Source organism: Prionailurus bengalensis, chromosome X (assembly GCF_016509475.1).
Source record: "Prionailurus bengalensis isolate Pbe53 chromosome X, Fcat_Pben_1.1_paternal_pri, whole genome shotgun sequence".
NCBI classification, from domain to species: domain Eukaryota; kingdom Metazoa; phylum Chordata; class Mammalia; order Carnivora; family Felidae; genus Prionailurus; species Prionailurus bengalensis.
The window spans coordinates 33,966,189-33,988,325 of NC_057361.1; the positions used below are offsets into that span (position 1 = coordinate 33,966,189).

The window sequence follows — 22,137 nt, forward strand, 5'->3', positions numbered from 1 at the left end:
AATTTAAACTGTTCTTACCCACAATAATGAAAATAAGTCTCCATATTTTACCTTTTGTTTTTGAACTGGTGATAATTTTAATGACTTTTCATTGGAATTCAGGCTCATCATATGTGTCTGAAATAAATAAAAAAATATGTTCTAAAAAGAATACTATGTATAGAATTACACATTTACACATTCTAATGTATATATGAAATTAACACAAAACAGTTCAGATAGTAATATAATCAACTCTCAACTGCATACTAATGTTATGAGGACTGAAAGTAATTGTATTTGTATGAAATCTGTATCTCAATAAAATAACGCGTAACATAAAAATAACAAGCAAAATGAAAACAAAACCAAAATCAAAAGCTTTTGTGATGCATTTAACAGTATAGGAAGTATACACACATATGAATACATGATGAACTAAAATTCAAAGAAATCTATATAGATAAATAAGAAAACCATTACCATATTTAAGACATCAGTAGTTTCTCCAAGGCTTTCTGAATCTGTTGCTGAAGAAATGTCTGTCTCTTTCTCTGTGGTCATTTTATCTTGAAAATAATCTGATTCAAAGGGAAAAGGGAAAACCAGATTTCAATGGAAAACTGAAAGACAACTAGACAATAAATTATTCCATAATGTAAAGTGCAGACATAATTTTACTAAAGTCCTTTAACTTCATGTTTAGGGAACTGAACAGAATTCATTCATAGTGATATCAGGTTTTAAAGTCTCTTTCTGAAAGTTGAAAGGTTTTGATGCTGATAACAACTGCTACATTCATATGAACGGGCAAACACTATTCCTTTGGGAGATGTACTACCCAGGTATCAAGCACTGTGACAGCCAGTCCCTAAAAGGGGCCCCAGTGACCCACATCCTCCTGGTATGTGTGCCCTTGTGTTGTTCCCTTCCACGTTTTACCAGGCTGATCTGTATGGCCAATAAAATAAAGCTGACATAATTGTAATGTCAATGCAGTTTACATCTTGGTCCCCCCGCCCCGTCTTTCTCTCTTGCATCCCTTTCTCTGGGGGAAGCCATGCTAGGAGCATTCCTAGGGAGAAGTCCACGTGCTGAGGAAGTAAAACCTCCTGCCAATCGCCACATGAGTGAACATGGAAGAGGATCCTTCAGCCCCAATTGAGCCTTCAGATGACTACAGCCCCATCTGACAGCATGATTGTAACTGCAGGAAACACTCTGAGCCAGAACCCCTCAGCTGGGCTGCACCTGGATTCTTGGCCCTCACAAACTCTTAGATAAGTTTTAAGGTCACTTGTTATGTAGAAAAAGATAACTAGTACAAGCACCTACAAACTTGCATGGAAAACTGTAAGGTTATTACATCATAAAGCAGATCATTAAAACTTATGAGCTTGGGGCACTGGGTGGCTCAGTCAGTTAAGCGTCCGACTTCGGCTCAGGTCATGACATCACGGCTCGTGGGATCAAGCCCCGGGTCGGGCTCTGTGCTGGAGCCTGTTTTGGATTCTGTGTCTCCCTCTCACTCAATGCCCCTCCCCCGCTCATACTTTGTCCCTCCCTCTCTCTCAAAAATAAACACCAATAAAAAAAAAGACTTATGAGCTCTACTTGACCTTACATTTTTCTCATTTACTCTGCCTGCATTTAGCACCCGTATACATATTTGAGAGGAACTCCTGAATGAAGTCTTCGCTGAAAACACCAGTCCCCACTGATCTGTTCCTTGTAAATACATTCAATTCAAATGAGCAAATAACCAGTTTGTGCTTATTCCACGTGAGGTACTATGCGGGAGATAATCAACTTAAGTAACTACTATTTCTTAATGAACTTACAGTCTAGAAGGGAATATAAAATATGTGATATATTGGCATGAGAAATCACACCCGAATGTTGGGAATCAGGAAATATTTCACTGAAGAGGTGCAGGGAAGAGTGAGCAGAATTCTGAGAGGAGTAGATGAAGTGGGCAGAGAAGAAAAGGAAGCCCAGCGCTAAGAGAAGTGGCAGAATGGCTTGTAATGAAGGCTTTCCATGTGCTGGGAGCGCATGCCTTCATACATGTTGAGTGACCTCCATGACAACAAGAGAGGTAAGTAGTGTATCTCCGTTTCACAAATTATTAAGTGCCAAGTGTCAATGTCAGGTCTGTCTTGACTTCACAGCTTTTCCGCTAAGTCTGACTGTGAAGAGCTCAGTCTGATCAAGATTAGGAGCTGGTAAACTATTTCTGTAAAAGGCCACATAGCAAACATTTTAGGCCTTGTAGCCGTATAGTCTCTGTCCTAATGACTCAAACGCTGCTACTGTAGTGGAAAAGCAGCCATAGGCAATACATAAAGGAATGGCACGGCTGAGTTCCAAAAAAACTTTACTTACAAAAATAAGCAGCTGGCTAGATTTGGCTCATGAGCTGTAGATTACAGACCTGTGACCTAAATTAAGGTTATAAGAAAAAGACTATTGACAGATGAAGCTAGAAAAGCATGTTGGGAGTTATATGGGGAAACTTACACTTAATTAAAAAAATATTAGGGATTCTCAGAAGATACTGGAACAGACAGGAAATGAACTGTGCCTGAGGAAGGTTAACATAGGAAATGCTAAGCAGGATAGTTTGGAGACGGCAGAGAATGGAGGTTTGGAAAAGAGACAGTAGATCATTTAAGCTTTGCCTTATACCTGACTGAGAAAATAGAAGTCATCAGACCTGATCTGCCTTATCTTCCCACCAACAAATGTACACATTTACCTCCACTTTCCTGTTAAAATATACAATGTGTCTTTCCTCTTATCAAAGACTGCTCGGTATGCCAGCCCCACTCTCCTCAAGAGTTTTGCACTTTGGGGATTATCGCTCTCGTGTACTACCAATCCATCTGGGACTACTGGCTCGTGTCCATTAGCATACAAAAATGCTCTAACATTTTCCATTGACCCCACATCTCCCTCTAAATGCCAGCCCTTTTCTCCACTCCTCTTCATGACTAATATGCAAAAGGGTTATCTACACACCCCATCTCTTCACTTCCTCATTTCCCATTTATGCCTCAACTCTAAACACTCTGGTTTCTGCCCTTCCCCTGGAACTACTTGTGTCAAGATCACCGGTGTTCTCCACGATGCCAGATCCATGGGATGCTTCTTTGAGCTTTTTCCACGACCTCCGAGCAGTACTTTGAATTCAGGACCCTACTCTCTCCTGATTTCCCTCTTCTTACCCTACTGGCTGATGGAGCTTCTCTGCTGGCTCTTCCTCCCAAACACTCTAAATGTTAGATGTTTTTAGGGTGAAATCCTGGGCTCTCTTCTCTAGCTAATAGGTGATTCTATCTATCAGGTGATTTCACCAAGTCCCATGGGTTGCAAATACCATCTCTGTGTTGTCTGGGTTCCAAAGTTATCTCTCTAGTTCAGACCTCTCTTCTGAACTTTAGGCTTGCATCTTCAACTGCCTGCTCGATATTTCTGCTTCGATGTCTCACAGGTATCTCAAACTCAATTTTTCAACTTTTTTTTTTTTTTTTCGGGACAGAGAGAGACAGAGCATGAACGGGGGAGGGGCAGAGAGAGAGGGAGACACAGAATCGGAAACAGGCTCCAGGCTCTGAGCCATCAGCCCAGAGCCCGACGCGGGGCTCGAACTCACGGACCGCGAGATCGCGACCTGGCTGAAGTCGGACACTTAACCGACTGTGCCACCCAGGCGCCCCTCAAACTCAATTTTTAATTTTTCCTTCAAGCTTGCCAACCATCTTCTTGCCTAGGAACCATCCTTGATTCTTCCCTTTCCTTCACATCTATGTGTAATCCATTAATAAGGTTGGCAAATCCAGTTAGTTCTGTCTAAAATGTATGTCCAATCTGCCCCCTTCTCTCCATCTCCACAGCAAACACCCTGGACCACACACTGATGTCTCCTGCAAAAGGCTGCTAAATGTTCTTCCTACTTTTGGTCTTTCCTCCCTACAATCCATACAGAGGCAAAGGGAGCATCTTAATATGTAAATTGGATTGGAGCACATCACTCCACTGTTTAAAACCCTTTAATGACTTTCTATTGCACTTAAGAAAAACACTCAAATAAAATAGGCTTCTCACAGCCTATAAAATCATGAATACTTTCCCATTCTTTCTTCAGCATCTTTCTAGCCTTTTCCCTCACTGTCTAGCTCCAATGGTCTTCCTTCCTTTTCTTTTTTTTTTAAAGTTTTTTTTTTCAACGTTTTTATTTATTTTTGGGACAGAGAGAGACAGAGCATGAACGGGGGAGGGGCAGAGAGAGAGGGAGACACAGAATCGGAAACAGGCTCCAGGCTCTGAGCCATCAGCCCAGAGCCCGACGCGGGGCTCGAACCCACAGACCGCGAGATCGTGACCGGAGCTGAAGTCGGACGCTTAACCGACTGAGCCACCCAGGCGCCCCTTCCTTCCTTTTCTTATAAACTGCCTCCAAACCTTTGCCTACATTATTTTCCTTGCCTAAAATGCATATCATCCTCTCTCTTCATGTGGCTGTCTTTCTTATTCTTTATGTTTTAGCTTAAATGTCACCTTCTCAGCAAGATCTTCCCTGACCTTTCTACCTCCCCGATAAACACTGAAGTCTGCAAATAATTTAGAAAAAGTCACATTATATGTTAGACATCACTTTCAGAATACTTTGTAGACACTTTTAGCAAACAGCCACAAAAAGATAAGGGATCACTTTTCTTTTGGATCTAGCTACAAAACTCTGTACATGTTCACATTCAAATCTCTTAAGGTAGGAAACGACTTCCCCCGAACTGTAAACTTCTCTTTTCCTTGTACACACTGTTGTCAGACTCGGCTTTTTCCATGTACAGGACAGAATGGTGCCAGTGATTCTTATCTCAAAAGGAATCATACAAAAGTTGTGTGTGAGATGCAAGAAACCAGCTCCTTACGAAGGTCCTGGTTGTAGATAATATTCTATTCTCATGGCGTACAATTCTTGCTTTTATGACCTCAACTTCTGTCTACGTTCTTGATCCCAAAGACACTAAAAATTCTCTGTGCCGTGGTTCTTAATTCCAGATGCCCAAATTATCTTAATTCCAAACCTACTGCTTACTCTGATCTCTTGGGTCCTGGCTTCTTACCCTGCCCCTACTATCCAAGCACATTCCCTGCAGTAACATACATACCCTCTTAAGATACACAAATACCTGTAAACAAAATTACTTAGAAGAGGACTACATAGCCAAGGAGCTGGGATTACAATTTAAAACATTAAATGGGGGTGTCTGGGTGGCTTAGTTAAGCGTCCGACTCTGATTTTGGCTTGGGTCATGGTATCATGGTTTGTGAGATCAAGCCCCATGTCGGGCTCTGCACTGACAGCACGGAACCTGCTTGGTATTCTTTCTCCCCTTCTCTCTGCCCCTCCCCTGCTTGCGCTCTCCTTCTATCTCAAAATAAATAAACGTTAAAAAAATAAAACATAAAATGTATATCTAATAGGCAGTGAGGTAGAGGTGTTAATAATAACCAAGATTATACTTACAAAGAGGTTCCTAGAGGTGCTAGGCTCAATGCTAAGTATTTTATATACCGTATCTCATTTAATCTCAATCACTCTCTAAAGAAGTATTAGACTCATTTCAAAGATAGGGAAACTAAGTCTCAGAGAAATTAAGTAACTTTCCCAAAGTAAATCACACAGTCAATAAATGTCAGAGCAGACATCCCACTCCAGGTCAATTGAACCCCATACCCCATGCTCTTAACCACTATGCTATACTATCTAAACGCAGGACTTCACATAGGTCCAGAAGACTAGTATTCAAATCCTGCTCACTTCATTTATAAGCTGAGTGGCTGTGACCAAGTCACTCACTCTCTTCAAACCTTGCATTTCTTATCTATAAAAATAACAAATTTATTAACTCCCACCTATTTCATGGAATTGCTTCAGGATTTAAAGGAGATGATATAAGAGAAGGTACTATGTGTATTATACATTGCTCTATAAAAATACACTGCTATTGTTACATGGGATTTCTAGGGTCACTTACGATGCTCTGTATTTGTAAGAGTATTCCTGGACTTGAGCTCAGATAAGAGATGTCAGCCTCTAACTAGGAAGACAATTTAACTAATTGACAAAAACAGCTTAAGATAAACATGAAAACAACCGAAATAAAAGGTACATTTCTTGTGTGAGCCTGCAGAGTATCAGATGTTACCTGGTTCCATTGGCTGTGCGAGGTCCTCATCTTCAGGTATCATGGTCTCTGGCAGATTAATTGCAGACATATGGAAAGGAAATGGAATGGGGGAAAAGCAAAAAGGTGGCACAGGAATCCCTTCAAGTGGAGGTAGTGTTCGTGTTATTCGAAAAGAGTCGGGCGATTTCTCCTTTAAAATAAACAGGTTAAATAAACAGAGGATGTTTTTAATATTGATATAAACTGTTCTCCAGTTGCTAAAAATATTTAAGAAAGAGACTTCAAAGTTGCCCACTGTCCCACATTCATTTTTAAATAATCCCCAAGAACTCAAAAATGTTTTGTTCTGTTATCTCTGTATCTAAATTGCTCTAAATTGTTAAGTTAGAAGCCTGTTTTTCACATGATGGGGAAAAGCGTATATGTATTTTCTCTGCTAGGAAACAAAAAATCAGTCATGAGGCCTAAACAAAAAGAGTAACTCCAAAACACTGATATTTCTCAATCTTTCTATGTACGCTTTTTCATAACAAAAAGTCAAACTTAACCTTTTTACTTCAAAAGGAAAATGTTTTGGAACTTAATTTTTTTAAAAAGGAATGTCCCCTTTAAAATTATTTGACATTTTCTTTTTTTAAATATTGTTATTGAAATAATCATTTTAAAGCTGAATGAGAACCTCTAACTCTCAATGAGAAAGAACACTCCCTATCTCGAACGGAAGTCCTTATTTCTGTTTCCTACATTTCATTGTTTATAATGGATAACCTTCCACAGCTCACGAGGTATAGCCAACAGATAAAAAGCAAAGTAGAATCAATGCACATAGAGGTGAGAAAACAATTCAGCATTCAACGTGAAGAGCTGAGATAGGCCTCTAAAAGGACGCTTTGTATCCTTGCTTTGTATCCACTCTCGGTAAGTCAAGGTTATCCATGATCATTTGAATTTTCTCATTTGTGTGTGTAACAGCTTAACTCTGAATTTGCTTCAAGTTTGTAAGCCTGAAACTCTAACCATTTTATTTAGTAAATCTGTCTTAGAAGACCCTTCTTTGATTTAAAAAGAAAATGAATTTTTTTGTTTTCTTTGTAGTGCCACGATATAGAATTGGCCACAATTTGTACCCTCTCTCGTCGCCGCACACGTGCTGATAGAGTTGTTTGCAAAACATTCCCTGAGTTCAGATTGCTGAGGGGCAGAGAAGCCTCTGCATGGAAGCAAGCATCCTTAACTTCCTCTAACTCAATTTCTTCTGTCCCACCAAGTCTCGGAACGGCAAAAACTAGCATGTGACATCCACCACAAGACACCTGCAGCATAAAACCACAGATAAATCAATCAACACTGGCTTCAAATGCAAATGGGTTTTTAACAGTTGGCAGCCACAAAACGTTTACTTAATGGTAGACTTCCTAGGTAGTCAGTCAGTCAGTCGTCTGCCCCCCTCCCAAGTTACATACGCACACATGGGTGGCAATATATATATTCTTTAAACACTGCAATTGAAAATGAGAACAAGTTTAACATACCATTTTACTTCCAATTTAATAGAGTATAGAGAAAAAAAACTATTTGGCACATTACATTTCTCCTAACTAGTTAGAAAATGTTATTTTAATTTGGGAGCAACACTAACACCTTGAAAAAATTACTCCGAGAAGTTCTACTTAGAAAAAAGTGATCCAAGCATAAATCAGTCTCTTGGGGAAATTAAATCTCCAAACCTTTTTCTTTACATGAACACTTTGTTTATTTTAATGCTTCAAAGTCCTTAGAGTGAAAGGTAAGCATGCACAATGGTGCAACAATGAAAAATGAAACCAACATCCAAAGGATGTTCAGAAATAGCTGATTTTCAATAAAATGCCTAAACCACCATTGTGTAGCATTTGCAAGACACAGATTTTTAGTATCTTTATAGTGTTCAACGTGGTGGTTATAAGAATAGCATACTCTGAACCTTTACTTCATAATATTTTGAAATTATTTTCAAATAATATTATTTCTTTTTTAATGTTTACTTATTATGCTGAGAGAGAGCACCAGCAGGGGAGGGTCAGAGAGAGGGAGACACAGAATCCGAAGCAGGCTCCAGGCTCCGAGCTGTCAGCACAGAACCCAATGTGGAGCTCCAACTCAAGGACCACGAGATCATGACTTGAGCCAAAGTCGGACACTTAACCGACTGAGCCACTCTGGGGCCCTGAAATTATTATCATTTCAAATAAGACTCAGTAAGATCTAATTCAACAAATATTGACAGTGGACTACTGTCAGATACTCTGCTGGGCGCTGGCAGAGGCCACAAAGCTTCCAGGCATGGCACTGTTCTGGCTCTCAAGAGACACAGGAGAACGAAGCAGAAGAGTCCAGATTAGGGCGAAAAGGAAGATGCTGACAGGAGGGAAAGTAGGAAAGGGACAGATTTTCCAAGTGGCATGATGTCTGACGTTTGGCTTTTAGGAAACGAGTATACTGATTAGATATAGGCATGATATTCTTTTATACAAACATAAAATTCCTTAGTTTCTATGAAATACTGAAACTCAAGTATTACAATATGAAAATGTAAACATGGAAATGTGGTGCCCTTACCAATTGAGCTATAAATCTCAAAAAATGAGAGCACAAAGTGGGAAGGAACCGATTGGTAAAGTTCTCCAGTCCAAGACCTAATTTTCCGTATCGACCGTCTCCAAAAGTATACATAAGACCTATATCTAAAATGCAAAAAAAGAGAGAATTATAAAAGCCTTACTTACATGGATCTATTTGTAAATAGACAGACATATTTACTTACATTGCAATTGTGATTTTCCCCCTCAAATTCTACACCGTATTCACTCTGATTCACTGATATTTCCACACCCTATGTGGTCTCCGTGGTCCTGCACATAACGTTAGGCAACAGATACTCTGAGAAAAATCATTAAGCCCTTGGCGGTTTGTGAATTTGAAGCCCGGTCGTGTGAGGCACTGTGTGCAACAGCAGCAACCCAGTGTGAGCGATCTTGTGATGTGCGCCATCTTCTCAAGGGGAAGGAGATTTTTGTATTCTGAGCCCCCTATGTTCCAATACGACCTATTTTTCCCCCTCAGGCCACTGATTACATCAGGGTTTCTCAACCTGGGTACCACTGACATCTGGTGTCAGGGAATCCTTGGCTGTGTGGGTCTGTCCTGTGCTTTGTGGAGTGTTTAGCAGCATCCATAGCTTCTTCCTACTAAATGTCCAGAAAACACCCTGCCTCTGCAGTTGGGGCAAGAAAAAAATGTCTCCAGACACTGTCATGTGTCCCTGCAGGACAAAATCACCACCGGTGGAGAACTACTAGCTTGGACCAATCCAACTGTCTCTTTTACTAATTCTGTCCCTGGGCCATGGAATGCCCCTGAAGGAAGTGCTGTAAACCAACCAGGTGGACTAGTCCCTATACCAATAACCGAGGACCCCTTCGATGATGGGGAGATATCTGGCTGCTTCTCTGCAGTTAACCCTTTGCCCATTGCCACAGCGGCTATTCTGAACCTTTGCTCCTCTTCTCAAGCCCTCCTTCACACTTTCTCCCTCAGGTGGGGGAAAAGGTCATGGAAGCAGAAGGAAAGGCGGGCAGGAGGGGATTTCTTTCTAGTGTGGGGGTTAGGAAGGCTTTCAAGCTGAAACCTACAGGATGGTTAGGATTTTAGCTGCAAGAAAGGAGCACATCCAAAGGCTCTGAATCAAGAGAAAACATAACACAGTCAAGAAGCTGAAAGGCAACTAATGGAAGGAGATGAGTCTGAAGAGGTAAGAAGAAACCACACCACAGAGGACCCAATTAGTTCATATTAAGAATTTTTAAACTCTATCTTAAGGGCAATAAACTGAATGAATGGTTTTTTAAACTTTTTTCAAAATGTTTATTAATTTTTGAGAGAGAGAAAGAGAGAGAGAGAGAACAGGGGAGGAGCGGAGAGATAGGGAGACAGAATCAGAAGCAGGCTCCAGGCTCTGAGCTGTCAGCACAGAGCCCAACGCAGGGCTCGAACTCACAAGCCGCGAGATCATGACCTGAGCTAAAGTTGGACACTTAACCGACTGAGCCACCCAGGCGCCCCTGAATGAATGGTTTTGAGCTAGGGCATGTTAAGATCTCATTTGGGAACTTCTAGTTTAAGAGGGCAAAGTAATGTCATCCTAAGAAAATTCAAGAGAACTAAATTAAAAATGAGAAATAACATTATGCAGTAAAGTGTCAAGTTCAAAAACCATAAATAAGCAATAAGCAGTATTTACACCCTGAATTTAGACTCTTATAATACTTAGTATTAGCTAATTTCTTTTCTTTAGATACCCTCCTTATCATCCTTTTCCCTTCTTCCTCTTCTTTTGACCCCTCATTTCTTTATCCAAAGTGCTTTTTAGGCTCTGTGTTTTAACTTGATGATCTATAGCCAGAAAAAATAAACTCTGATCCAAGCTACTTTATTGTACTTCCAGCTTGAGAGCTGTTTAAAACATAAGCCACTGGCTACATAATGGGGAACTGGCAAGAAATTACAGATAACTCACTACACACCTCTCATTAGTCCTGGAAGAAAAAAATTCATAACACCTGCCCCCTGAGGAGGCTTCATGAGCAAAAAGACAAACCAAGTTAATGTTCAATTATTTGTGCTATGACTTCTTCCATCAGGAGGAAAGGTAGTATCAAAATTTAACCAAATAGTCTAATTGTATGTTAGATGATCCATAAAAAGTATGTATTTACCATCTATGGCAATTTAGAGTTGATGAAAAACAGCAGTAAGGGCAGTTGATGAAAAACTGACATAAAGACCCTGCAGTAAGGGATACATATCAACAACCCTTGTGGGACCATGAATGAATAATAATTCTTTATGTTCTATATAGTTTGATTTCATGCTACATTAAAAAGGACATTGGTACTTGAAAATGGGCAGGTAGTTCTCTCTGAAAGGCTCTTTGGGGAAGAAGGGCAATGTATGGTAGTACGTTGTGTTTGCAGATTACCAGTTCCCCCAACTAGATACCATTAGATGAGCTTCATTTAGCAGTAGCTTTTTTAGAAAGAAGGAAACAAATGTGGAAATACCAGTATCTGGTTTATTTCAAAACACTGTATGATTTCTGCCTTTTTATGTTTGACTTCATTTTTAGATAGAAATGTGAGCCAGAAAGACTGAAATTGCAGAGGCTTTTGTTCCAAAGCAATGATAATTGTACACTATATCAATTATCTACAGGTAAAGTAAGGGAGTCATTTCTAAGGGAGAATCTTATATTGAGTCCATATTAGCAGCACATGGTTTCTAAGGTTGAGAAGTAGGCCCAAAGCAGTCTCCATGGATAATGGAGAAAGTACAGAGCGAAAGATCTCGAGGACTCAGGTGTCCACTTAGCAGCCTTTGAGGTGCCCTTCGATCACTGGGGAGAAAGTAGCAGAGTCACTCCTGAAAACGCCTCCTAGTGGCAAAAGGTTCGTAGGAACCGACTCAGCCAGAATATAGCTGTGTCTGACTGAACGTGGAGACTCTTTTATAGTAGGTTCTTTCTTATAAGACTTTTTCCTCTGGCCTGAGCAGAGTTAAGAGCCTGCAAACTGATGCAATTTCAAAAAGATTCCAGCTTCCTGCCAGAGTATAATACTACTATAGCACTGACTTGTTTTGAGGTTCTAAATCTTTGGATCATTTACACTGATTTTAAATTGAACAAATACTAAAAAAGAGTTTACAACTTTACACTTTGGCATATTAAACAAGAACTTCTATTTTGTCAGTTATTGATTCCTTTGCTTAAGTTAGATACAATCATTCCACATAGTTTTTATTTTGTACTAAAACATACCCAGTTCTATAAATATGTAACAGAAATTCTCATCTGTACCTGTTATCAGAGCTGTGTGATTTTCTCCACAGGAAATAGAACTTATTTTCTGATCCTTAATATGCTCAATGACTTTGGGTACTGAAGTTTCGAAAAGAAAAGTACCAAGACCCAGCTGACCGAACTGTCCCAGCCCAAAGGTATACACGGCTTTCTCTGAAAGGCAATGAGCAAATAAATATAAGAAAAGGACTGCAGGGAAGCAGACACAGTCACCATTATAGCTAGAAAAACTGTCACAATCAAACTTTCATGATGAAAGTTAAGTGCCTCTGAAATACCCATATAAGAATGCCTAATACCTAGGTACACATTCTCAATGACAAAGGAAGAGAAAAATGACAAGGCACACAATTCTAAAAGTTAGGGCATGGGCCTGGTTTTATCTTTTACGGATAACCATAAGAAGAATTGCTGAAGACACGTAACTCAGTGAACTACCTAACATGTCCTTATAATTAGCACTCAGCTTTTTAAAAATAGCATCAGTTGTCATTAAGCTAATTCCTTTCATTGCCTTAAAATAAAAACATGAGTAGTGTTTCCTCCAGAAAAACTCCTTACTTTTCAAAAGTAGTTTAACAGAATAATATATTTTGGAAAACAATTTCAGAGGAGAATTTACATGAGAATTACAAGTCACCAGGGGCACCTGGGTGGCTCAGTTGGTTAAGCATCTGACTTCAGCTCAGGTCATGATCTTGGGGTCCATTGAGTTCGAGCCCCGTGTCAGGCTCTGTGCTGACAGCTCAGAGCCTGGAGCCTGGTTCGGATTCTGTGTCTCCCTTTCTCTCTGCCCCTCCCCTGCTCACACTCTGTCTGTCTCTCTCTCTCTCTCTCTCTCTCTCTCTCTCTCTCTCAAAAATAAATAAACATAAAAAACCAAGTGCCTATCTCTTGCTGGCTGATAATCACTCTAGCTTGCGCTGGCTGAGATAAGCCTAGAAAATGAAGCCATTTCGGCAGCCTGAATCAGGCTACACAAGTTTTGCTCCTTACCCTATTGGGTACGCTCTTGGGTACTTGGATGATTAGCCATGACAACAGTTTCCATTTTTTAAAAAATGACCTAAGACTCTTTTACCTAAGGATGTTACATGTCGCAACTAATATATTTTTAGCCATATCACCTTTGTAACATTTAACAATGTAATTTGATGCTGATTAATAATACCCTATTAGGAAAACCAGTTTTATTAGCTTCCATATTATTCTGATTTCTCAGAATACACTTGATCTCATGACTAGTAGCTTGCTGCCATGTACAGAACTTGAGTTTGTCCAAACATAATCTAGAGAAGTTAAGGTAAATTCTTATTTCCCTTGGGATCCAGACTTCACTATGGACCCCATCTTATAAGCAGGACGGGAACGCTGTGGATGACATACCAGATTACATCTATCACTCTGTCTCACTCAGTGTATCCCAAGTTCCAGGCTGACACTTTCTCAACAGGAGTCCACTGTCTCCCTGATTCTAAGAAGAAACTAATCATACCTTCACTACAACCAGTAGTTTCATTTTCTAACCTATTACAGTCAATGTAGAAACATTATGTTTTAAATAAATTCATCAGCAATAAACTAATTGAAATTACCTTTAAAGTATTTTAATGAATGATACCCAAACAGCTTTTAAGATCAGAGTTACAGACAAAAGGAAAAAGAATGCTAGGGAGGGACCCCATAGAATCACCTAATCCAAGCCCTTTCCTTTAGTGAAGGGAATGGTCTGGAACAGATGGTTAGCTATTATTTCCTTTAAGGTCTTGCACAGTATTCTATAGCTCTCAAGTATTCAATTTAGCACTTAGTCAACGATAATCAATACATGCTTCGGGTCCATTTCTTCATCAGTTAGGACTAAACATTTCTGTCCACACTGTACTCCGGGACACAGGTTTCTCACCAGGGCTGGATCATATAAAGCTGTCACAGGTCCGTGGAGATATGTGAAAAACAGGTAAAGTAGTGACTTTTCCATACAGATAAATGTATATAATTTAAGAGAGTGTGTTTTACAATAGAATTGAGAGCTTATTAATATTTGTTTTGAAATGCCTGTTATTTATGGTATAATGATGGAACGCTTACATTTTTTATGCAATGTCCATATTTAGCCAAATGCAAATCAGAACATGGCAACTGTCTTTTGGTCCTTGTATTCTTTTTTTAAAAATTTGTTTATTTATTATTTATTTATTTATTTTTGAGAGAGAGACAGAGTGAGTGGGGGAGGGGCAGAGAGAGAGGGAGACACAGTAGCCAAAGCAGGCTCCAGGCTCTGAGCTGTCAGCACAGAGCCTGATGAGGGCTCGAACTCGTGGACCACAAGATCATGACCTGAGCTGGAGGTGGACACCTAACTGACTGAGCCACCCAGGCACCCCTGATAATCCTCCTATTCTTTTCACAAAATTAAAAATTTTAAATATGAAAACTTTACTGCTCTGTGACATCCTGAAGGCTGCAAGAATCTAGAGAGAACAATTTCTGGCAGCAAAGTTTTTAACCTCAAAATTAAATCCACAGAAAGGTAAATTTTTATAATCCTGCAAGAAAATATCACGCTTCAGCGCATTTTAAAATTTTAAGTATAATTAAAAGTATTATGGATTATCTGGGTGCTCATTTTCTATAACAGTATTTTATAATATATGGCTGAATGACATTATTATTATATAATCAATATTTGTGTCCTTTAGAATAAGCTTCAGTCTCCTAATAAATTCTTTCTATAATCTTTGTAGAAACTATAGAAAATATATGACACATAAAGAATAAGTTGTATTTCTGCCTATAGAATACATTTTCAGATAATTTATAAAGATTAATTTAAAAGTTTAATTTCTAGAATAAATCTTTTTTTTTTTTTTTTTTGGAGAGAAAGAGAGAGAGAGAGAGAGAGCGAGCATGTGCACAGGGCAGGGGCACAGGGAAAGGGAGAGGGAGAGAGGCTCCATGTCCAGCACAAAGCCAGATGAGGGGCTCACTCTCACGACTGGAAGATCATAACCTGAGCTGAAATCAAGAGCTGCACATTTAACGGACCGAGCCACCCAGGCTCTGCTAGAACAAATCTTTCCAAAAACATATGAAAATTCATTCTGTTAGCAGAAATTCAAAGAAATCTTAAACCCCAGAATTATTTCCAAAATTCAGAGTGGAGGTCTTGGAAAAAAAAATTATTTCTAACCTGGAAAAAGGATCCCATCGGGGCAATGTAATTCTGGAAAACCATAGCTTAATAAGCATGACTGGGATTTAGACCAAAAAGTTAAGGCAGAGTGATAGAAGGGAGGGAAATCTAAAGGTAAAATGTTGCTCAATCACCTTGCAACATTAAGCAGATCATCTGAGAATTGGATATTATTCAAGATTTGTCTAGAATGCTAACTTTGGGTTACTTGACGATTAAGTGGTAACTTCAGAAACTGTTCATTTCTTTTTGACCAAAAAAAAACCCATAATAATTCACTGACTGTATTACCTGTGTACTACTCGTCATAAAGAAATCTGATGCTGAACAAATTTAGGGGCAGCAATTTAATAAGTGTATTATCAAGAAGTACATATATTTCACCGGATTGACTAGGATCCTGAAAAGTGACATGTCATACCAAATACGAAATTCAAAAGCCAAAAGTGACATTGTGTTTAAGGCTCTAACTTTCTTTTATTATCTAGAATTTAAAACTTAACATTTTTTGATGAATTACTATAACAGAACATAAAAATCACAAAGAAATTACCAACTTCTACATCGTGAATATCACAAAGAAAAGAATCATCAATGACATGTAGAAAATAGCATGAACAGGGAAAAGAAAATGTTTCAGGAAAAATAATGTCAATTTTATTATTTTTTTTGTTTGTTTTAAAAAAATGTTTTTAATGTTTTTTTTATTTATTTTTGAGACAGAGAGAGACAGCATGAACGGGGGAGGGGCAGAGAGAGAGGGAGACACAGAATCCGAAGCAGGCTCCAGGCTCTGAACCATCAGCCCAGAGCGCGACGCGGGGCTCGAACTCACGGACCGCGAGATCGTGACCTGAGCTGAAGTCGGACGCTTAACTGACTGAGCCACCCAGGCACCCCCAATAACATCAATTTTAGATAAATATGGAATATATATACACACACGCGTGGGCGAGGAAAACGGTCCTTGAAAACAAGCTAAAACAATGTTATCTGCTGCCGTTAAAGGTGTTAAGATCATGAAAATGTCCACTATTCAAACAAAAGATTCAAAACAATTCAAAAAGATTCATTTTTTTCTACTTACAAATTTCTTCCATAGGCCAGGAATGTGTGTTAACGATGGAAATCAAAGGTGGGGATCTTAGTAAAAACCAGATGCAAGGCCAGCCTATGTGAGGTATCTCAGACGGTCAAGCTCATAGAAGCAGAGACCAGAATGGTGGTTGCCAGGGTCGGGAGGGGGAAAGGGTTGCAGCTTATCAATGGGTACAAAGTTTCAGTTGCGCAAGATAAGTTCTAGAGATCTGCTGTGCAACACTGTGTCTAGAGATAACGATACTGTATTACAGACTTAAAAATCTGTGAAGAGGGTGGATCAGGTGTGAAGCTTTCTCATCACAATAAAAGAAAATGAACGTAAATGTTTTTTTCATTAGCCAGCACAGAAAGTTGGGAACGCAGCAGCGAGTTCCACACGTACCTGTGAGAACCACTGTGTGCCCTCCACCACAAGCTACCTGGACCACCTTCTCGGGAATTCCAGGCACCGGCTGGGGCATCCTGTGGTTGCAAAGCAGCTGATTGGGAAGACCTAACTTCCCACTCTCTGGTTCTCCAAACGTGTACAGTTCTCCCTCCGCTATTGAAGGAAAAGAACAGTAGTCAATGATGACAGACCTACGGACAAAATACTGGTCTTTGAGGTACACGTTCTCACGTTCAACCAAAAATGCATTCAATGACACCTGGATAAATTTAACCTTTCTTGAGATATTTTTACTGCATGGTAAGGAAATAAAGCTAAGGTTTTCTTTTCCCCTTGATTATTCTAACCCAAAATGTTCATGAATTCACAACCATCACTACTAATGAACTAGAAAAGGATTTTAGCTCTTTCATAAGACATAGAGAAGACCATCTTACTTCCACTTACTTTTAGTAAAGCAAAACGACTAGACATTAAGCCCACATAGGGACATGGATTTTGTCTTGTCCATTTTGGTATTCCAAGAACCTAGCAGTGTCCAGTATATGAAATATTTAATGAATACTTGTTAAATGTTTTATGAAATTTGTTTTAAAAAACTCATTTATGTGTGAAGTAAATATGCTGAGTAAGCCTTAAGATAGCAGATTTTACTCAAGTAGATGGCACTTCCTCCAGAAAGATTCTCTTATCAAGGAACTCTTGATGTTTAGTCACTGTCTTGTCCGTACTAGTAGTCTTGACTTGCTTCTGCTATACTTATCACACCATGACTATGAGCTTCTTGAAGGCAGGTACATTTTTTTTTACCCATTTCTGTAAATGGATAATAATTGAATTCTATAAGGCAGGAACTTAAAAATCTTTGTAGATATATAATGTAATCTGACACAGAACATATCACCACTGGTGTGAGCAAAGAGGGAACACGGTACATCTGATTGCTTATCACTTGCATGTCTCCAAGAGAACCACAATTGACTACGGACCAACCCCGGGGAATGAGGCCCTTGGAGTATTCTTCGTTAGTGCTTCACATTTTTGTTTTGAATACCTGAGGCAGCGATTTATGCCAGCGTGGGTCCTTAGGGCACCTGGTTTCATTGTCGAGGGACCTGAGTTTCAGTTGCTGTGACTACTTGCCAGTAGGTTATACCTACACTGCCAGCCCCCCACAAAGAAGCCTCAGGCCCTGAGAATACAGTGGGCTTCTCTGGGCAGGGACATCACACACACATCCCTGTAGCTCACTGCCAAAGAGAAAGCACGTCCTGTGCAGCCTCAGGAGAGAAAGGACTAGGGAGCGTATGCTAGACTTCTCTGGAAGACAGGTATCTTCTTCCAGCTGTTCCTCCTCTGTATCCTTTGCTGTAATAAATATTAGCCGTGAGTATAACCTGCTATTGAAGCTTGAGAGTCCTTCTAGTAAATCAGAACTTAGGGAAGTTGTGGGACATGCCTGGTATGCACCACTTAAAACTTGATCAAATACTACAAAGATAGTTGTACCAGTTTTCCGGACTGAGCAGCATAGAAAATCAAGTAGCAAATGCTGGCATAGAAGTGTCCCATATGTCAGCTCCCTTCCTCTTTTCTCATGCCTCTTGCCTCTCACGTGAAAGGAGTCACTAAGTCCAAAAGAGTTTCTTTCCACTTCTGTCTATAAATTTCCTGCTGCTCCTCACATCTTAACATGGGTGAATTGTATGGTATGGGAGCTACGTGTCAATAAAGCTGGTTTTGTGTCTGTTGACTTAAAACAATTGTTTTTTCATTCCAGCCAGTTAACGTACAGTGTTGTATTAGTTTCAGGTGTACTACATAGTGACTCAACACTTCCATACATCGCCCAGTGCTCATCACGACAAGTGCACGCCTCAATCCCCTTCACCTATTTTACCCATCCCCACCCCCTCCACCTCCCCTCTGGTAACCAGCAGTTTGTTCTCTATAGTTAAGAGTCCGTTTCTCAATTTGTCTCTTTTTTTCCCCTTTGCTCATTTGTTTCTTAAGTTCCACTCAATAAAGCTATTTTTAAAAAGGCATAAATACAAACAAAACAAAAATGCTCAGTGTAATGCCTGCTGGTTATGACGAGCAATTCCCCTTGTTTTCCTGCTGGCCAAAGCAGAGTTTGCTCATAACATTGAATCTGGCACTTTTATTAAAATCTAAATATAAGACAATGCTTTTGCCTGGGGTTTTTGTTTGGACTGTTTTTCCATTTGTGTGCTCTTTTTGTTTGTCTCATAAAGTGAGCACAGACTAGAGCCACCCCACAAGCCCAGAAATTGCCAGTAAGTTGGTAGGTAGCATTGCCCCAAGGAACACAACTAATTGTTCATTCACTCCCTCCCTCATTCGGTGATATTTATTATTAGCTTGTTCGAGACACAAGCTGATACAGTGGTGAACAATGCCAGGTGAGTTGGGAGTTTGCCCTCTCTTGGTACCATGATGCTACCAAGTCACTGGTAGATCTGGAGCCACCGGGATGGGCCAATAAGCACTTTCTAAATCTGAATCTGACGTGCATGAAAAACGGAGTAAATGTATAAAACAAAGATTTAGAGATATGTAAGAGGGGCCACAAAACTACTTCCTCTAGGTGTTTTCGTGCTTAGAAAAACCTCTGATAAGATGGAAGGATCATACTTCAATACTCCTGGTGTAGGTGCAGATGAAAACATTTTAAATATTTTAACTAAGGCAGAAAGGGTTGCCAGGGAGCCCTGGAAAGGGAGAGACTGTGGATACTGAGCAAAGTCCCAGCAAAGGAAATCACATCCCATACTGAGCAATCTTCTTTTTTCATCTACTCTATATCCCTGCTCTCACAGTGAAAGCCTGGGACTCTCTTGCTGAAATAAAAGCAAATTATCAGGACGAGAGTAGAGTAGGTCTAAGTATACAGGCATATGCACCCAGGGGAAACCGGCCCATAGGTCTCATTTCCAACGCCAAGGAATCCAAGAAGTTTGAGAATCAAAGTTGAGAAGAGTTTCTAACATCTGCATTTTGTTTTTCTCACAGACCTAATATTCACTGAAAAGTTAGCCTGTCACAGTGAGTTTGAAATTATAAACTCTCATCACTAAAATGGAGAAACACTGTGACCCAAAACAGGCCAAAATTATTTCATTAAATAGACGGCCATGGCCTCATTTCCACAGAACTGTAGAATGTTAGCTCATTTTATTATTGAGTAAACACTTAGAAATGGGAGAGACCATGATAAATCCAAAATGTCCTTTCTTACTTGTTACAAAAGCTGAATGGTAATATCCACAAGAGATCCAGGAAATAGGCTTCCCAACGGTCACTTGCTGAGGGACACACACATTAGTTACATCTTTTAAACCAATTTGCCCTTCAGAATTGTCACCCCACATAAAAAGCTCGCCATCCTCTATAAAGAAAACACAAGGAAGAAGGTTTTAAGAGGTAGCAATACTATCAAGTCACTCTATTTCCAACACACCATTGATTTTTTAATTTAGAAAAACTACGTGTCTTGAGAGAAAATGCTAAGGTATTCACACCAGCTAGCTACTTAAGAGTTCAATTTCTATTATGAAATGCTTCTATGAGGTAAAGGACAGAGAATAATGTGATGCAAATCGTGTCCATATCTTGATCTCACTAGCAAAGACAGAGTGTTTTTCCCTACAAGAACCTTTTCCTAGTCTACCATCTCTAAACAGAAAATGGTTCCTCCTTCCAAGCAGTCTGCCTGCAACTGAATGACAGCATGACTGGCACTGGACATCTCCTGGGCAAGTCCTAGGTCAAAAGGGCCTGGGGCGCCTGGGTGGCGCAGTCGGTTAAGCGTCCGACTTCAGCCAGGTCACGATCTCGCGGTCCATGAGTTCGAGCCCCGCGTCGGGCTCTGGGCTGACGGCTCAGAGCCTGGAGCCTGTTTCCGATTCTGTGTCTCCCTCTCTCTCTGCCCCTCCCCCGTTCATGCTGTCTCTCTCTGTCCCAAAAATAAATAAACGTTGAAAAAAAAATTTAAAAAAAAAAAGGGCCTGGAGGATCTTGCTCTTGAGAGCACTGTGAAAAATGAAGTTTTAAAGGAAGACAAAAATACATAGAAATATATTTCACTTTTTTAATATAATTTATACTTGAAAACATGTAACACAGCTCCGGAGAATTAGGACATACAGCATCTCCGAAACACATTAGCTTATGTTCTTTCTGACAAGGGTTTCGATGGAAGAAAAAGTTAAGCTGGGTATGATACTTTAGAAAGGAAATTATCAAGACCTATGTCTGTTCATTAAATTGAAAATTTTTTAAATCTCTGAAGTGGTGTAATAATGAGGCAAATAAAAGGAAAACTGAGAACAAGAACCAAAAGAAGGACGTCAAATTGTTAAGTGGACGGCACACAGAGACGGAGGCGTGGGGCTGCGCCTCTGAGCCTGGCCTTCCTGACAGCCAGGAGCCGGGCGGGAAGTCACCGGCTCTGCCGACAGGAACCCACAAGCCCGCCGGCAGCTCCCTCACAGGCACCAGGGAGATCTCGCTCCAATTTTGAAGACATTTCTCAGATTTCTCAGATGGGCTTTTGAGCCCATTTCTCAGATGGGCTTTTGAGAGGGAGGCCAGAGAGATACAATGACCGTTACAGACTGTATTTTAGTAACATACATCCCATAGATTTCCATGTTTCTGATAGCAACTTCATTAAGCTGCAAATAAAACTTTCACTATACAATGAAGATAGTATTTAAGAACATCTAAAGGAGTAGATGGACGGCACAGCAGCTGAGTGTTGACGTCTGACTCTAAGCACAAAAGTGTAATATATGTCATGACTCAAAGTTCGATTTTAAATGTCTTCCGAAAACACAGTTAATGAAAGAAAACTAAATAGCAATGCTGTTGTCAGTTTACTGAGTTGGTAAAACCTGGTCTAAGGGAAAGGGATGGATCCCAGCTTGAAATGGAACAAAGTCTCACCAGTTAGCGCAGCTGAAGTGTTCGATCCAGCAGAGAGCTGTTTAATCTTATGCTGGGAAGTAAAAAAACTAATTAGGTGAAAAGTGTTTCTCTCTTCGGTGTCACCAAGTCCCAGCTGTCCTTCATTATTTCCTCCAGCTGCATACACTTTGCCTCCTTCTGCACACGGAAAAGAAAACATCAGTATACCAGAGTCACCATCTTTACAAGATGGGCCAGTTACCAGATATTGCTTCTGTTAACAGTGAAGAAAGATGAAAGCTGACATGATCCTACAATTTGCTGAACTTCAATTCATTGTCAAAAACGAAGCAAAACAAGCAGGGTTATATATTTTTGTGAGATTTCCTAAATCAGTCTAGAGCTTAAGTAGCAATTGAAGTGCACAGAATGTGGGGAATATATTTCCTTG

The 22,137-nt window shown here is 39.9% G+C and overlaps 1 protein-coding gene across 5 annotated transcripts in view; it reads right to left on the reverse strand.

Annotated features, from left to right (window-relative positions):
• RPGR (retinitis pigmentosa GTPase regulator) overlaps nucleotides 1-22,137 on the reverse strand; it is a 53,339-nt gene that overhangs the window by 25,107 nt on the left and 6,095 nt on the right. For all 5 annotated transcript variants that reach the window (XM_043570451.1, XM_043570449.1, XM_043570450.1 and 2 more), the window contains exons 5-13: nucleotides 21,726-21,884; nucleotides 20,017-20,166; nucleotides 16,752-16,910; nucleotides 12,070-12,225; nucleotides 8,775-8,899; nucleotides 7,304-7,489; nucleotides 6,195-6,366; nucleotides 463-560; nucleotides 52-117 (exon numbers count right to left, since the gene is read on the reverse strand). In XM_043570451.1, the coding sequence (XP_043426386.1) occupies nucleotides 52-117; nucleotides 463-560; nucleotides 6,195-6,366; nucleotides 7,304-7,489; nucleotides 8,775-8,899; nucleotides 12,070-12,225; nucleotides 16,752-16,910; nucleotides 20,017-20,166; nucleotides 21,726-21,884 (1,271 nt within the window). The remainder of the gene's footprint in view (nucleotides 1-51; nucleotides 118-462; nucleotides 561-6,194; nucleotides 6,367-7,303; nucleotides 7,490-8,774; nucleotides 8,900-12,069; nucleotides 12,226-16,751; nucleotides 16,911-20,016; nucleotides 20,167-21,725; nucleotides 21,885-22,137) is intronic.